Below are 17,668 nucleotides of genomic sequence, written 5' to 3' on the forward strand. Positions count from 1 at the left end.
ATAGGCAACAAGTGAATAGCTGTGATGGCCCTTGGGAAGTGCTGATTCTTTGGAAAGGTTGTAGCTAGGCACTGCAGGGTCTAGATAGTCTTCTAAAAGCTGGGGGTAGATGGTGAAGAGGGAAGAGCAAAGGTGAAACTGGATGGGATCAGGTCAGTTTTGTTTGAGTCTGGATGGTGAGGAAATACTTTTGGAAGAATAAATGCCATAGTTTATAATAGCTGACTGGGACATGATAGTGGTTGGGGAGTACACATAGCCTGGTGAAGAGTAAAAAATGAGTCCTAGGGGGTCCCAAGTTACACTGCAGAAAAGGCGACTGCATTTTAAACTTCGGAATTTTTGAGTTAGACCAGGTAAACAGGGCTTTAGTTTGGGACTGCAGATAACTGTATACTTTCCCGTCCTGTCTTTGTAGTAGAAGTTAGTGGCTTTGAATTTGATAGACTACTGCAATGTCAACAGTCTAAGTATTTGGTTGGTTTAAGACATCTATATGCAAAGGTTCCCTTAAATGTTGAAAAAATGCATAAAGGAGTGCTTAGGATCAAGCATGTATTTGATGAGATATTAAGCACTTAAAACCAAAAGCTGCTGTTCTCAGAAAAGATGGCTGTGAGAATTTTAACTTGTGATGTGGGTTTTTTGGTATATATGAGGCCTCTCCTATGTAGGAGTTATTTTGTTTGATTTCTTAAATTTTTACAGAACCACCTTCTTTTAGCACTTTATGTTCAAACTGTAAGCTTAATCAACCTCCGGTGTAGCAAAGTGCTCATTTCTTTTGCAAATTGATTTGTACTGAGCTTTGAGGAAAACAAAGAATGCATTGACATGAGAGGGATTTAAGGTCAGGTTTAGGTACTTAATTGAAGCTGAGCTCCTAGCTCATTCTGACTGGATGGAGGTCAGCCGCTCCAGAGGCCTGTAATGTAGATGTCAAAGATGAGTGATACGATTTGCCTGACAAAGGTGTTTGGTTTTTACAGGTCAGATTCTTAACTTGGGTGTTTCAGCAAGATGTCTAGTCTTAGGATGAATTTGGGCTGTCAGTTGACCAGTTGTGATCGTCTTGGCATATTTGCCAAGGATGTTGCCTATGGGAGGGATGACAGCCAGCTGTCTAAAGTAGGAAGCTCTTAACTGTCTTGTCAAGTCCCAGTTTTCTAATAAATTTTCTAAAAATCTGTGAAACATGACAGGGATCCTAGAGGCAGCTAACAAACTCACTTAAGATCTTTTTCACCCTTAGACCACCATCTAGTTGATTACTGAGTTAAAGAAATGTTGGGGTGAGGGTCAGAGGAGAGACCTGCAGATAGCATAGTGAGCAGCTGTTTCCTAATTTTTGTCTCTTCCGACTCCATACTGCCCCCAAATTTACCGTCTCTTGAATTTTTTTTTTTTTTTTAATGAGGTTCTTCAGTTAATCTTATGCTTCCAGTGCTTTTACTCTAAGCACCAAGAACCAAAAGACTTCATTGTGTGGAACAGAACCAGCTTTTAACTGGCCTCCAGCAATGAAGCCTACACCTTTGAAATCTCTTTTACAAACATCCATCTCTTAAATAACCCTGGTAACCTGTGCTGTTCATAAATTGTTATTCTCTGCGTGGTTCAAGAGCAAAAGGGACTCAGACTCTGGACTCCTGGGTCAGTTCAAAGGGAGAACTACCAATGATCTAGGAAGAGACTTGAGAGAACATAGCTGTAAGATTTATGCATGTTCAAAGTGAGATTTGCTTGTTTCAGGCAAGTAGAAAAAAATTTCATTGCAACCCATGGTGTCTGTTCCTGGCACCGAAGCAACTTGACTGCCAGATTTCTTAACCAGATCTGAAACAAAATGGTAGTCTAACCTTTCTTTTAATCTGTGATAAAAACAATTTTCCTGATTCCAGTCCCTTGCCCCTGGGAAAGTGAAGCAGAACAGCTGAAACAAATAAGACACTGAAGATTATTAAAAACAGTTTATATTAAATGTTTGTGTTTATAAAGAGTTAAAACTTATATTGGAATGTGTTAGGTAGTGCTAGTCCCAGATAATAATGAAGTGTCAAGAGTTTTTGATGGAATTATGCTTTCTAGAGAGATTTTGTTGTTGTCGAGCAGTATTTACTTTGTAAAATACAGCTATGAAGCAGTCCTTTTGTGTAGTTAAAATACTTTGTGCTCTTTGCAATTGTCAGCTTATTCAGCAGCTTGCTAATAAACAAGTTTTGCGGCTAAGAATTCATTTTCTATTGTCTGTGAAGCTCCTAGTGTTCTTAGCAAAGCAATATTTCAGATTTTGAAGTCAGTTACCTACTTTGTCTCTGAAAGGGGATTAGATCTCTTCACAGAGGAAGGGAAGTTTCAGTTTATGTTGAACAGCTTGAAAATTATCCTTTCAAAAAGCAACTTACAGCTAATTTCCTGCAAGGGCAAAATGATGTTCTCTAAAAGATTCGCGAGTACTTCCGATATCACGTTAAGACTGAAAACTATACTCTGTCTTGTCTTTTTTAATGGTTATAAATTACATTTGTACTTCGTAAGTGTAGCATGCCTACCAACGTTATTGCAGCTTAACTGAGCAACTGCAGACTTGGATCTGGTAAAATCACTTATATTCAACTTGTTATGGCAAAAGCCCTTGAAGCAACTTGAAAAATCATTTCTTGTAATTGTGAAGACTTCAGCTGTTTGAATGCTAATTTATATGATACTGCTGTATCACTGATATCCTTTTTAATAAAAAATAACCTTTGAATCAATATACTAGCATATGTTTGTCCTACTAGAGGTAGAAAATGGCATTAAATCTTTCAATATGTGAAATCACAGTTTATATTTGATGTGTTTCTGAATAAATGTTCTGACATTTTTTAGAAAAATATAAGAAAACCAGAGCAGTCTGTTCAGTTTTGGCAGTTTGAGATGGTTTGAGGGTTAAACTTTCACTGCTAATATCAGGTACCTTATGTTTTTAACATAAATATGTTCAACTAAAGTGTTATGAATGCACCTCCTCTGAAGCATTACCAATTCTCATTAAGATGATGATGTGTTCTTAAATGAAGTTGTTTGCAAAATGTCTTTTGTACAGTTTACAAAGTGTTTTACCTAATTTGCTCTTCTGCTTAGGTATTCCAACTTGATCTTGAACTTATTTTCCCTCATGGTGGATGCCAACATTCCAGATATTGCTCTTGAACCTGATAAGACTGTAAAAAAGGTAACTGGAAAGCTTTCCTTGTCTTACAGTGACCCAAGTCATGATCATGTCATGAAATTTTCAAGTTGCTTGTGGTGACTTATTTGTAACTGACCTGAAAATACTTGATCCTGTTTTATAAGTTTTGAGCAATTTCTAGAATAATTGAAGTTAAAGATAGGAGAATATACTTTTGAGATCACTTAGCACATGTGCCCATAAATACAGAATTGCTCTTTATCATCCATGCGGTAGTGCAAAGTCTGCTTCAGCACTCTGTTCCAAGTGGTATTTTAGCATTCTGCTAAGAACAGTGATCCTACCTTATGAAACTTTTGATAAGTGAAGCAATCAACACTGACTATATCATGAAAGATTGTTCCATCTAGTCTAGAATCCTGTAAGTCATGGTTTTATAAAACCAGTCTGCTGAAGATTTAAAACCAGTAGACTAGTATGTCTTCATCACCAAGAATTTTGTTTGTTGTGAAAACAAACCTGTGTCCCATAATTCTAATTCTGTCACTTTGCACCAACCTGAATCACTCTTCTCCATTTGATGTTTCAACAACAGTTGACATTAAAAAATACTGGATAAATGTTCATCTTGATTTCATTACACTTATATTTTAGGCAAATGTTGGGGGTTTTATAACCTGATTTATAGTGAAAGGCCATCTGTTTTAATTCCACGAAAGACTTTGTGGAGCCTGTGTATCCAATGGAAATCGGTTCAGTGTAATTTTTATTCAAGCAGTGGATTTCCTCTAAAATATGCTGTTCTTCAGTGTTTTCAATAAGCTATGAAAGCAAAGATTCAGAATCTTTAAATTAATATTTCATGTTCTAATACAGTTCCCTTAAAGAAAACTAAATTGTTATTCCAACCAAATTTTTCCTTTTGCCTGCAAGAATTTGAGCATTTCTGTTCAGAGTTTCTTGGTTTCAAATTAATACAAAGAGTTCATGTAGCTATTCAGTTTCATTTCCAGGAAGACTGAGCTAGCCAGAAGTGCTGTATTTTGTGGTAAAGATGACAGCCCTCCCTCCACTTGATACTTTTTCTGAGAAACTCACAGCTAATTCTTTTTCCATATCAATATTTGAACATCACCTCTGTCCATAAATGCCCTGCAAAGATTGAGTAAGTTACTCACATGGAACATGGGATATAGAGGCTTCAAGTAGAAAACCGAAATGGTTCAATACCTACCAAGTTCTGGGAGTAACTACATTTTCCTGGAGAGACCTTCTTTTGAAAGAAGAGACCTTCCTAACAGTGTACTTGCAATGCATGCCTATGAATTTCATCTTTATAAAGAAGACATGTTTGTTTCAGGCTACGTGTTGGAAAAATGGGGAGAAATACTTTTTTTTTTATTTCCATGATACAGTAAGGAAGGGAAACCCTTCTAGATTGCAAAGTCTATGAATAGATGCACAATAAATCCTGGGAGAAGTTAAAAGTATGCATCTACAGGTAGTGCAGGGGCTAATTTTGGAAAGTTTGTCATTGACTGCAGTAGTCATCAAAAGGTCAAACTGATGGTTTCATTGAATTCCAGAAGTGCTGGTTCTTTCACGTTTGCAGCAGTAAGTTTGAGACTTGCTGCGTATTTTAATCTTACTCACCTCTGTCCAGAGTTCACTGTCACTTGACATAATTATGTTCGTTCTTGCCTTGGATGCTCTTTCGTGAGCTCTGACATTTATTAATCAGAGTCTCCCGGTGTTCACTGCCAATTCACATGCAAGATTTATTGTTTCTTATTAGTATCTTGGCACTGTATTTTATGTTGGTAAACCCTGTAGAAGTGCTGTCCGAGGGTATATTGCTTTCTATAGTTAATAGGATTTCAGATTCTGTAAAATATTTGTAAAGGATTGTTTTAATGTAGCAACATTTGAGTATTTCAGACACTTCTAAAACTCTTAGTCTATATAAATTTGCTATATAATTTTCTTTAAGTAACAAATTGAGATACAGAATTGAAAGCCAACAAGTCTTTTCTACAGCTGCTAAGTATGTTATAGTTAACTGATGTACAGTAGTTAAAAATCAAGATTATGTAAAGTATGATTGTATTGTATCTGATTGGAGATCATGAAGGAAGCAAAATCTAAAAGGAAGTTCTAAGAGCTATGAATTAGATCAATGTGGTTACTTCTAAATTCCCTTACAAAGTATAAATAATAGCGCATTCTTTGCATGAAAAGAACATAAGCTTAGTTGTTATATGACAGACCACTATTAGGTCAAAAGCCACAATTAGTTATTGGGATACTGACTCTGACAATGCTGCAGCTTGGTGAACTGTGACTTTTACCCTCACGGTAGGTTCAAGTCTATTCACAGAGGCTTTAAAATGTGAAAAGAGCTAGAACTGAACCAGTAAGACAAGTATTACTGGTAGAGAAAGCAAATCACTTTCACATTTTCAAATGTTTTGAGAGGAAAAGGTTTCACTTTCCCAAGTTCTTTAAGTTCATTTACTTAAAAGTGTGCTTCTTCCTTTAAAAAACAAAATAAAACCCACACAGTAAGATATTATCAGAAAGATAAGCAGATTGTTTAGCTTGTTCATAAATGTTTTATTTGTAATTCATAGACTTTTCAGCCCTCCCACAAGTGTTGTTATTTTATATAAACTCTTTTTTTTTTCTTCTGATAGCTCAGCTGTTTTTAACTGCTATTAACTGTTCAGGTTTGGTCCTTTTAGTTCAAAAATTATCCTTTGAATATACTCCTGGAATTTGTGCAAAAATAATACATCATAATGGGCTCCCTAAAGAGTAGGTGAACAGAGGACCCTTCCATAAAGCTGCTGTTGACGTTATGATCTACTGAATGCATACAACTATGTTCAAAGCTCCCTATGACAGTAGTTTTCTTTAGTTCTTAATTTTGGTTTTACTTTTTTGCTTTAAAAAAAACAGTTAGCAAATCAGCTGTAAATGGGCTAGGATCAGAATCATCTTAACCCATTATAGAATGGTGAATAGGTCATTGGTTTTTTTAAATAATGTGTTAGAAAACTTGTTTTGGATATTAAATACCCATTAGCCTGTCTCAAATCAGTTATGAGCTTTGTTAGTACTAATTAAAAAAAACAACAACAAGGTGTCTTGCATCTCTTGGGCTGAGTGGCAAGTCTGTTCAGTCATTTAACAAGATAATACTGTACCTTGTTGTAGGAAAATTGAATAAATGCTTTCAGCATCTCAATTGATTTTTATTTTTTTTCTTAAAGCTTTAAGCAAAAAATCCATATATATTTCAACAGACTCAAATTAGCTAAAGATCCATTTTGGACTGAACTGCAAAATTAAATTACCTTTGTGTGAATCAAGTCAATAGCCGTTTCAACCATGATACCACTTTCATGGAAGACGAAGGTGGAGATTTACAAATGTTTCCATATCTAAGAAGGTATCCTGCTTAACAGCGTAGCTGGAAGTTCATAGCCAGCATTTCCGTTATTGGTGCTGTAGTAATACTCATTCTCTGTTTTATAGAGCCTGCAGTTTTGCTTTAGGGAGCTGGTGAGCCGGTGAGGCTCTGGTCTCATAGGCAGCTGGAGTCAAGTCACTGAGGTAACTAGAGAGGTTACCTTTTTCTAAATTCAATGATAAATCAGAAAACTAGTTTATGAATAAACTACATAGAAAATTATATAGTAGGGGAAAAAAAGAGTTCTTGGTTTTTAAACAAAGGAATATTTACTGAAGGGAGTATTATATTTCAATTAGTTTAGAGAACAATTTGTTTGGTATAGAGCTCTTTGATATTGGAATTTTTCAGTAGGTGCAGCTATACTGCTGTTACCAAGTAGGCATGAATTACTCTAAAGATTATTTCTAAAGGAAGATTTTTCTTTAATGGTCACAGTTTTGATTCCTCAAAGTGAAAGCATTGTGATGTTAGATGGTAGCCTAAGTTCCAGTCTAATCTTTAGCTTCACAAAGTGAAATAATGCATCATCCTCGCTTCTGATAGGCAGGGAGGTGATTTATGTTGCAGAACATACCTGCCCACTGGTGAAAAACACAGTAAGATGTGAAGACATGCTTGCAAGTAAAGCTGCCTTTGGAAATATTTTTGGTGTTCCCCTTTTCTAAACTTTCAGAGAAAGTAATCTACTGAGTTTTTATAGCCAGAATGAAGGTTTAATTTTTGTAATCATACACATATTCTAAATAAAAATAAAACTTGCATATACGATATGATAATGACAGCTACAATAAAATAAAGAATACTACTGTCATTTTGTATGGCTTGATTTCTTGTGCTGTCTTTTGTCACTTCCTGTGACATATATGTTTATTGTAACAGGATGCTCACTAGTTAGGAAAGATGGTTGGAAGTCACCAATCCGACAAATAAGGAAACAAAGTAAGATCACGAAAGAAACTATAATGTGGGGTGTCGTCTTCAGTGAGGCATTGGATGATTTGAATTGTTATTTTTTTGTGTGTTTTTTTAAGAATTTCAGACTGGTATGCTAAATGACACCTTTTAGAAAAATCTGAGTGTACAAAGCACTCTTAAGGAATATTATTACTAACTTGAAGAACGAAAGAGAAGGCAGGATCCTTATAGTTGGCGCCTGTTTTTGACAAAATACCATCTACCTTCCAGTAACAACCTGACATCCCAAGGTGCTAACTGGCAGAATGTAATTGTATAATCAAGCTTAAAATCTGACTGAAAGCACATTGTCCAGGTGTCATTTCTGTCCAATAGTTGTGAAACGTCTTGGGAGAAATATGTATCAAGGGAAGGCAAAATTGGAACAGCAGCTTGTCATGTACAACTTTCTGTAAAATAAGTACAGATTAAACCTGTTTTACGTGGTTTATGGCACAGGATGGTATAAGTAGAGCTGGGCACTCTGTTCCTGTCATCTGTAAAGGTACTTTCACATTCTTCTTGTTCAAAAGAAAGTAAGCTTTACACAAACTGATTTTTCTTACCAGAGAATGACAACAATTTTGGATATGTTCTCCCTGTTAGTGTGAAAAGAACCAGAAGCTTCCATTGACTTCAACTAGAGGTGTGGATTTAGAGCATACCAAAATTTGACAATAACTTCTTACTTGCTTTCCGTAACATTTGTTTTCAGAAATTAAATCAGTGCTGACCTTAATGATGCATTCTTACACCTAAAATTGGACTGAAAATGAGTAAGTCAGCATTGGCCTGAAAACAAAAAAAAGCTCTGTTTGAAGTTTCACAACTATTCTTTGAGAGTGTATGGAAAAATATTTGTTTTTCAACCAACTATCTACTTTCAGGGCGTGTACCCAATATCACTGGATAAATTGGCTAGTACCTTTCAATTGTAAGAAAAGCTTGTTTTAGTGACTCACTTCCCTCACTCCAGTTTTGATCACTAATTTTCCCCATAGAAAAACCCAGAAAACAGCGATTACCAACTACGCAAAATTGTCCCCGTCCTCAAAACCATAGGAACCCTATTCACGTTCTTGGTGTTTTGTTTAATAGTAAAACATTTGACAATTTTTGACCAAGAAAAAATAGCTGCAGAGTTTAAAATTATTTGGTTTTTTGGTCCTTTCATCTCCTTTTGTCCTCTCCATACTATTTGTAAAGAAAACTGTCAGTCTAGGGTGCTTCACTTCATGGTTCATGACACTATCTCTTACTGCCACCCTCTGATTTAGGCTGCTCTGAAAACCTGCTTTGGCTCAAAAATGTCACAAAATGAAATTAAATTGAAAAGTAGGGGAAGAGTCTCCCCAGTTTGCCTCTCCCTTTCTGTGGCCTCTGAGGTAATTGCCTTTAAACTTTCTACTCTTTGCTTATGCTTTTCCACTTCTCAGTTTTCAGGAAAAAGGCTGGGCTGAAACTTCTTTACGTTGATTTGTCAGTGCATAACTGATGATACAATGAAGATTTCCCTATGCACACCTTTTTTCTGCCAGTGCTACTTGCTTTTTCATTTCCAGTACAGCTGCAACACTAATTGCTAACTGTTGGGCTTTTTTAAATTAGCCAGTGCTATAAATTTAAGTAGTAATGACTAAAATCTGGAGCCAATTATATAACCAGTTTTGCATAAGGAAGAGGTAGACCATCACTCTTCAGATATAGCTAATGTATTCAGCATTGTCACCTCCTAACAAAAAAAGCTTTTGATTTTCCTACAGGAAAGCCAGATGGTTTCTATCTGTCCTTCATAGCAAATTTGACCTTTAAATTAGAAAACATCAGGGACCAGTGATTCATTGGCTCACAAAGAACCCAGCAGGCATTAAAGGACAGTGTCCTAATTGACTGAGCTGTGTTTCAGATGCCCATTGATTAAAGAAGGTGCTGCAAAGATGCTGCAACTGTTTTATTTACAGGCGAGGTTATTGTGAACATAGCAAACCAGCAAATACCTGGCGTCCAGCAAGCAGTAGGCAACTGATGTTGGTGAAAGGAGCCCCCATTCAGTTTTGATAGCACCTTTGGATATACACAGAAAAGGCTAAAATCAAACCATTCAGGAGAGTGGAGAATTTTCTTTCTATGGGTTGTTACACTGAGACACCCTCTGTGTCTCCCAAATATATGCAAAAATTGACTAGGTCTCATCCTCCTTAATAAGAATATGAGTACTGTAATTGTTTGGAACTAGCAAGAACAGAGAGCAGGCATGTTTTGTTCCTTTTGCATTAATCATACCAAGGTAAAATGAGTTTTGTTCTACAGCCATAAAAGCTGAAGCAGAGATATGATGTGACTTGAGGTAAAAAAAGAATTTCAGAGCTAGCTTGTTTATAAACCTGAGCTAATTTTGCCAGTTTCTTCAGCTGGGTTGTAGTAAAACTCCCTGTGCTCTTTCCTTCTCTTCTGTCCTCCCCAGGAGTCACTCAATGGATAATTGAGGGTTGAGCTTACAAATTAGTGAAATGGAAAGGACTTCTAATTTGGTGCTTGACATGCCTTTTTAGGCAGTGGATATCTGTGTCTTTTCACCTGACTGTACAAGTATTTGTTAAAAGGTGGAGCTAGGAAAGATTTCTGAGATTTAGTAATGTCAAGAGAAAGTTTACTTTTACTGGAGAATTAAGCTTAGTTTTGCTAGTTACAGTCTGTTTGTTTCAGTATTTGCTTGCTGCTCTGGGGAGGTTTTTTTATTTGTAAAAGTGTCACATTGACATGGTGCTTATTTTGCCTAGGCAGACGTTCATCTTTCTGTCCATTTGGGTAATGATGCTGCAGCTGCACACCCAGCTTTTCTGTTTCGAAGCTGTTAATTTTGCATGAATATTAATTCATTTCAAAATTTTTTAAAAAATGGAATAAACATCACAACATGAACCAAGTGTGAGAACACTCCTGTTGCTTTATATCACGCTGTCTATTCGATTATAAGTTTTTGACCAATATGTTGAAATTCTGAGCTGGAACAGTATCATCTTTGCATTTTGCAGTAGCTGAAACCCTGATTTTCATGGACGTTCCATTTAGAGATGTTCACTAACATCTTTACTGCTTCTATTTAAAAAAAAAAAATAATAAAAAAAAAAAATAGAGAAACCTACACAGGCTTGTTTAGAAACTGCAGTTTGTTCAAATCAAAGCCTTGAAGACAAAAGCTTTTGTTGGGATAGTCTTTCAAATGAAATTGTTCATGCAAATAGAGCATCTTAGGAGTTTGTACTGTGAGTTGTTTGGACTGCAAGCAATAGGGAAAGCAAGAAAGTCTTTTGCTGAAAAATATGAAACATAGTAAGGGTTAAGCCAACCATTTTGCAGCCAAGTTCTGCTACATGAATGTTGGATGCTGACTGTTGGTGACAATTATAAGGCAAAACAGTAAAAATAATCATGAAAACCCCACTAAATTTTGTTTTTTTTCTTTTTTGGCTATCAGTTGATTTTTATCTGATGTTTTGGTAGTAGTCAGGGTGCTTAGATACAATGCATATCGTGACCCAACAAAAAAGGACACTGAAGTTTCTCTTAAATTTAAGCAGCTGACTTTGCAATGAGCAATACCATATTGGAGTGATAAAATTATGGAGTGATAAAATTATGTACCTAGTAGTGACAGAAAACACAAGCAGTGCTGCTTAATGTTGCTGGAAAAATAAATAGTAGAGCAGCCACCAGTCTTCAGAATGGCTGACTTGCAATTTGTCTGAAAACTGAACAGCATTGAGAAAGGGTTCTCATATGTACTTGTGATATGTTACCTCAAAATGTATTACTCCCTTCTTCAGTAATCACAAAAAACATAGCTACAAATGTTCGTGAAGCATGGATTTGGATACTGCCCCGAAGTTTATAAAACTTCCTAACAGTTTCTAAAAAGCTTGTCTTAACCTTAAGCCTTAAGTACCTAATCCATTTCAGGTAATGTTTTAGCAGTGAGATGTTTTTTTAGTAAAAAAGAAAAAATCCTGACTTTAATACAATGCAGTTAAGGAGCAAAAAGTGTAAGTGAAGATCTTGGAACTTTGCAATGAAGTGCGCTTACCTGAACTAGCACTATTCCCACCTGGATTTGTGTACGATCTCTCAATCCTAAGGCTGACAATACAAAATACCAAAAGAGAGAAGGGTAAACTTGGAGATTCATTCAAGTGAATGAAGACATAGGCCTGCTATTATCTCAGACCTTTAACTGCAATTTTTAATATGATGATTAGGGCTTTCTTGAGTATTTCATCTCCTCTTTATTGCCATCCTGATTTTATACAGTACACAGCTCTGTGAGCCTGACTGGGAGTTTTCTGTGAAATCAGATTCATACAGCATGTTTGATGTCATTTTCAAAATGATAGTCTTTTTAGTTCTCCTTGAAGACACTTCAAGCAAAAATAAAGTGCAAGTTTACCAGCAGTTAGCACTGTCCATTATTCTGGTAGATGTTATGCTCTTTCCCTCTCAGTTAACTTTACAACTTTCCTTTTTCTAGTGAGATGTCCTATCAAATATAACAATACATAAGGCTTACATATTTTGAAATTTCATGTCTTTAAAACAGGTTTTGGGGGTTGGGGGTTTTTGGAGGGGGGTGGGGGTGGGGGGTGGTTTGGTTTTTGGTTTGGATTTGTTTGGTTTTTTTGTGAGTGTGTGAAATAGCAGTGTTTACCATGAAATAGTTTAATTTCAACTTCAGTCTTATCTCTCATGATGTTCTACTTTCCCATATTAACACTTGTGGTATAGGAGTTACTTTTCTTACCCCAGAATTTAAGATGTGGGATTCTAGTTAGTATTTGCTCTGATCAGGCTGTGTCATCATAGGATCCTGGGTTTGGGGTTTTTTGCAGTAGATGGATGAAGTGACCACTTGATTTTGGGTTGAGGTGTTTTGTTTGGTTTTGGCAGGTAGAGGAAAAGAGGAAGTTAATTCTAATTTTGACTGGGATCTCACAGGGTGATTGTGTTTTGGGGTTTTGGTGGTTTTGTTTGTTTTAGCAAAAGTATAGTCAAAACTGATGTCCGTTTTTGTTATTTCATACCCTCCCTCCCATATTTTAGTACCTTAATCCTTATGTTTAAACTATTCTAGAAAGCGTCATAATGTATCTGCAAACTGTGATCTGGTTATAAATAAAATATGTAAATGCAACTTTAGACCATATTAAAAATAAGTTCTGCATAAGTTCATCTTTGCATTAAAAAAGGAGGATCTTTTTATTTAACAGTTTAATCTGAAACGTCTCCAGATACTGAGAAGTTCATTGCATGGGGCAGCAGTAATGGAATGTGTGAAGACCTTTGATACCTATCAGTTACAGAAAACAAAACAAAAACTCCATAAACAAAACACTACATCTTATTCTGTTGGTTTTGCACACTGTGCTGGAAGGTGAGGGAAGCTGCTAACTATCCAGTTCCTCTTGTGCTTTTTTTCTTGGGTTTGTTTCAACTGTGGTTGATAAACCTGTAATTTTGGATGGAATAAGCACGGTGCAAAGTAGAATTTCTTGGTGGTTTTACTGTAAAATATATTCTTTTACTTTTTTGCCTTTTTACCTTGCTAAGATTCCATCCTCCGTGTGATTCTGCAGCAAGCGATGATCAGCTTTTTTTCCATTCTCATCATCAGTTCAGTTCCAAGTAATTTAAACTTAAATGCTTCTCCCCTCATCCCCACCTCCCCATATTTTCTTCTGAACTGTCCCTCATGATTTATGGCCTCTTCTGCTTTTAATTTTTATTTTCTTTGTCTTTTGAAAAAGAAAAGCTCTATCACAATAACTAACAGTAGCTTTCTTACAGGTTGCTTCAATTTTAACTGAAGTATAATAAAATTTCTAGTCAGACAGATTTATACAACTGTGCGATCCTGTTCTTTTACGCTTTAACACTAAACCATCCACTGTGCAGGGGGATAGGAAATGGACAACGTGAAACCTTCAAGTTGATGTCAGTATCTTCATGGACTCTCTAGTTCTTTATCCCGTGTTTTTATCCTTAAACACTGAAATCCTGCTGTTGAGATCTGATGTTTAAAATCAATATGTGTATATAGTGTGGGGCTTAAAACTTTCCTCTCTGGAAACAAAGCAAAAGTTTAGCCAGATTCAGCAAGTATGTTTGTTTTCTCTTTGACAAATACTAATGACTAAACTAAAATAATTCACTTAATTTAAATGCCAAAGTCAGAACTCTGAATAATTCAGGTGAGATGTTTTTGATGCCTTCACAGTGGCCATTCTTAATTGTGTAGAATGAGACAATGGTATAACTCATCAGAATTTGACCTGCCAATTCACTTTTTCTTTTTTTGTTTTTTTTTTTTTTTTTGATACCATGCAAAAATCTCTGCCTAGTTGCACCTCCTCTGTGAGAAATTGTTGGCTTTTAGAGTACATGGTTTACTTTGGAACTCACAGGTTTCAAATAAGAATTACTACTGGTTTTGTTGTAAGAACTATAAGTCAATGTATATTAATCTTGTTGCTGCTGTTGCAGCTCAAGAGGTAATTTGTCATCTTGCTGTGTTTCTTCTCAGGCTGCAGTCAGTTTTAATTGCAGTACTGAAAAACTTTCATGCAAAGATCTAGTACTCGGCAGCATTTGATCCTGCTGTTAACTGCAAACTGCTTTTAAGATCTAGCTGTGGGTAAACCGTGGAAAGCCACACGTATCAGTGTGCCAGTCTGTTCCTGGGGAAGGTGGGAAGCAGGTTTAAATAGTCATTAATTCATAGAATGAGGCTGCATCTTAATATTGCTACCTGCAAGACTTTCTGAGAAGTACTTCTATGAACAAAGCAGAAGATCACTGAAGTGCTTGGTTACTAGAGTTGTATAAAAGCATGTTACAGTGATTTTTTTTTTTTTTTTTTTTTGAAACTGCAGTTAGCAATTTTGCTGAATTCTCATTACATTGCCTTTTCTGTGAGTGTGAAAATAGATCTGATAGAAGTCTGTGCTCTAATTTGGGCAAGTATTTAAGCTTGTGTGTAATTGCAAGCATGTGAATAGTCCATTAAATTCGGTTGGATTCTACTGTGTGCTTCGCTGGCTGTCAAACTTCTAATAAGTCTGTGGGAGATAATTAACTTCCTTCTCATCATGTTTGTTATGAAGATAAAAGTTATAAAATACTAGCCTGAAATATCTTCTAAATCTCTCCTTGGTACTTGCTTCCTTGAGAGTTTGGACTTTTTTGGCTTAATGTATTCTTTCATATTGATCAATCTTCTATTTGAGGGGAAGTTGAGGAAAAAGTCTATTTATGATTACTTCAAACTTATCAGCAACAGAGTTATAACAGTATTTTGAGTAAAGCAGTGTTATCTTTCCATAGTTGGCAGGCTAACATGCTTTTTATTGTAGCGCTGGAAGGGTGCTGTTCTGGAATATGTTGCTTTTGAAAAGAATGCAGAGTAATACTAAACTGAAATCTCAGAGTATTTTGCTATCATAAAGAGGGTGGTTGTATATGCAGTATCCTTGATGCATAGAAAGAATACAGAGTGGGAAGAGAAGGTAGTGTCATCTCACAAATGTGACCTTATTAAGAACGGTGTTGAAATAATTTGGCTTGCATTTTTGTCAGTGCTTAAAAAAAGTGAATGCATGGAAAATGTTCGGGAAAGACTTGATTCTGTCTTATAGTCAGTCTCCTTAGTCATATCCAGGAGAAGGTTAAGAAGCAACTTAAATAATTTGATATTTTCCTACATGAGATAGATTTCTGATGGACAGTTCTTTAATGTAAAAAGTTTTAATGAGCTCAACTGTTTGAGATGGAAATTGGACAAATTCAGATAGGAAGTAAGTCACAATTGTTAAATGGGGCAATTAATCTTTGAAACAATTTACCTAGGACGTGAAGCATTCTGTCTCTGTATAAAGACTCTGTAAAAGAGATTCTTCTTTCTCAATCTTAGAGATAAACTAGAAGTTACATACTTGATGCAAAAATTGTTTGATACCATTTTACCTAGTTCATTATGCAGGAGACTGAAGTTAGAGGAAGACACGATGGTCTCCACAAGAGCTCGCATCATTTGAAATTTATCTTTATGAGAATAAAGCACGTGATTAGATTGCAGCAATTAATTTTCTGCAAGTGATGTGAATTTGCTGGGCAATTTTCATATTGTTATCAGCACTACTTCGAAAGGTGACTAGTACTTTTAAACTTTGGGGATAGGGTTGATTAGAGAACACGAGGATCTAGGCTTATTGAAAGAGCTTTAAACTAGATCTGAAGGGAGAAAGGGATAAAGCCAGGCTCCCTAGAGGTAGGCCTGGGGGCAGCACGCCAATGTTTGAGGGACGGTGTGCTAACGAGGTCCTTCAGTCTGCTGTCTCAGTGTAGGTAGGGAATGGAGATCCACGCGGCAGTAAAGATGCAAGGGTTATTGATGTGTTAGAAACCACGGAAGCGCCTGAGAATGGTCACGTAGGAATTGGAGCTTCTCCCTGTAAAATGGTTGCAGGATCAATACCCTAATGAAGTGCATCTACACCAGTGCACACAGCATGGGCCACAAACAGGAGGAGGTGGAAGCCATTGTGCAGCAGGAAAACTGTGACAAAGTTGCCATCAGGGAAACATGGTGGGATGACTCATGTGTCTGGAGTGCTGCAATGGATGGCTATAAACTCTTCAGAAGGGACAGGCAAGGAAAGAGAGGCGGTGGTGTAGCCCTGTATGTTAGGGAGTGTTTTGATTGTCTAGAGCTTAATGATTTTGACGATAAGGTTGAGTGTTTATGGGTAAGAATCGGGGAAGGTCAACAAAGCAGGTACCATGGTAGGAGTCTGTTACAGACCACCCAGCCGGGACGAACAGTCAGACAAAATATTCTATAAGCAGCTGGGAGGAGTCTGACAATCACTAGACCTTGGTCTCATGGGGGACTTCAACTTCACAGACATCTGGTGGAAATACAATACAGCAGAGAGGAAACAGTCCAGGAGGTTCCTGGAGTGTGTGGAAGAACTTCCTGACACAGCTGGTGAGTGAGCCAACAAGGGAAGGCACCCCGCTGGTCCTGTTGTTTGAGAAAAGAGAAGGAATTGTGGGTGATGGGATGGCTGGAGGCCATCTTGGGCATAGCAGTCACAAAATGATAGAGTTTTTGATTCTTGGAGAAATAAAGAGGGGGGTCAGCTGAACTGCTCCCTGGGGCTTCTGGAGGGCAGAGTTTGGCCTGTTTAGGAGCCTGGTTGACAGAGTCCCTTGGGAGGCAGTCCTGAAGGGCAAAGGAGTCCAGGAAGGCTGGACGTTCCTCAAGAAGGAAATCTTAAAGGTGCAGGAGCAGGCCATCCCCATCTGCCGAAAAGACGAGCTGGCACGGAAGAAGACCAGCCTGGCTGAACGGAGAGCTTTGGCTGGAACTTAGGGAGAAAAAAGAGAGAGTATGGACACCTTTGGAAGAAGAGGCAAGCAACTCAGGATGACTACAAGGACGTCATGAGGTTACGCAGGGAGAGAATTAGAAAGACCAAAGCCCAACTAGAACTTAATCTGGCTACTGCTGTAAAAGACAATAAAAATTTTTTCTATAAATACATTAGCAACAGAAGGGGGGCTAAAGAGAATCTCCATCCTTTATTGGATGTGGAGGGAAACAGTGACAGAGGATGAGAAAAAAGCTGAGGTACTTAACGCCACCTTTGCCTCAATCTTTAGTGGTAACACCAGTTGTTCTCTGGGTACCCAAACCCCTGAGCTGGAAGACAGGGACAGGGAGCAGAATGAAGCCCCTGTAATCCAAGAGGAAATGGTTAGCGACCTGCTACACCACTTAGACACACACACACACAAGTCTATGGGGTCAGGTGGGATCCACCCAAGGGTACTGAGGGAGCTGGCAGAAGTGCTCACCAAGCCACTTTCAATCATTTGTCAGCAGTCCTGGCTAACTGGGGAGGTCCCAGTTGACTGGAGGTTAGCAAGTGTGACACCCATCTACAAGAATGGCTGGAAGGAGGATCCAGGGAATCTACAGGCCTGTCAGTCTGACCTCAGTGCTGGGTAAG

General features: G+C 37.3%; 1 protein-coding gene across 3 annotated transcripts in view; it reads left to right on the forward strand.

Moving 5' to 3' along the window:
• Positions 1-17,668, forward strand: part of PIK3C3 (phosphatidylinositol 3-kinase catalytic subunit type 3) — an 81,616-nt gene that overhangs the window by 54,479 nt on the left and 9,469 nt on the right. For all 3 annotated transcript variants that reach the window (XM_049795168.1, XM_049795169.1, XM_049795170.1), the window contains one exon: positions 3,127-3,217. In XM_049795168.1, coding sequence (XP_049651125.1) covers positions 3,127-3,217 — 91 coding nt within the window. The remainder of the gene's footprint in view (positions 1-3,126; positions 3,218-17,668) is intronic.

Source organism: Accipiter gentilis, chromosome Z (genome assembly GCF_929443795.1).
Source record: "Accipiter gentilis chromosome Z, bAccGen1.1, whole genome shotgun sequence".
Taxonomy (NCBI): Eukaryota; Metazoa; Chordata; class Aves; order Accipitriformes; family Accipitridae; genus Astur; species Astur gentilis.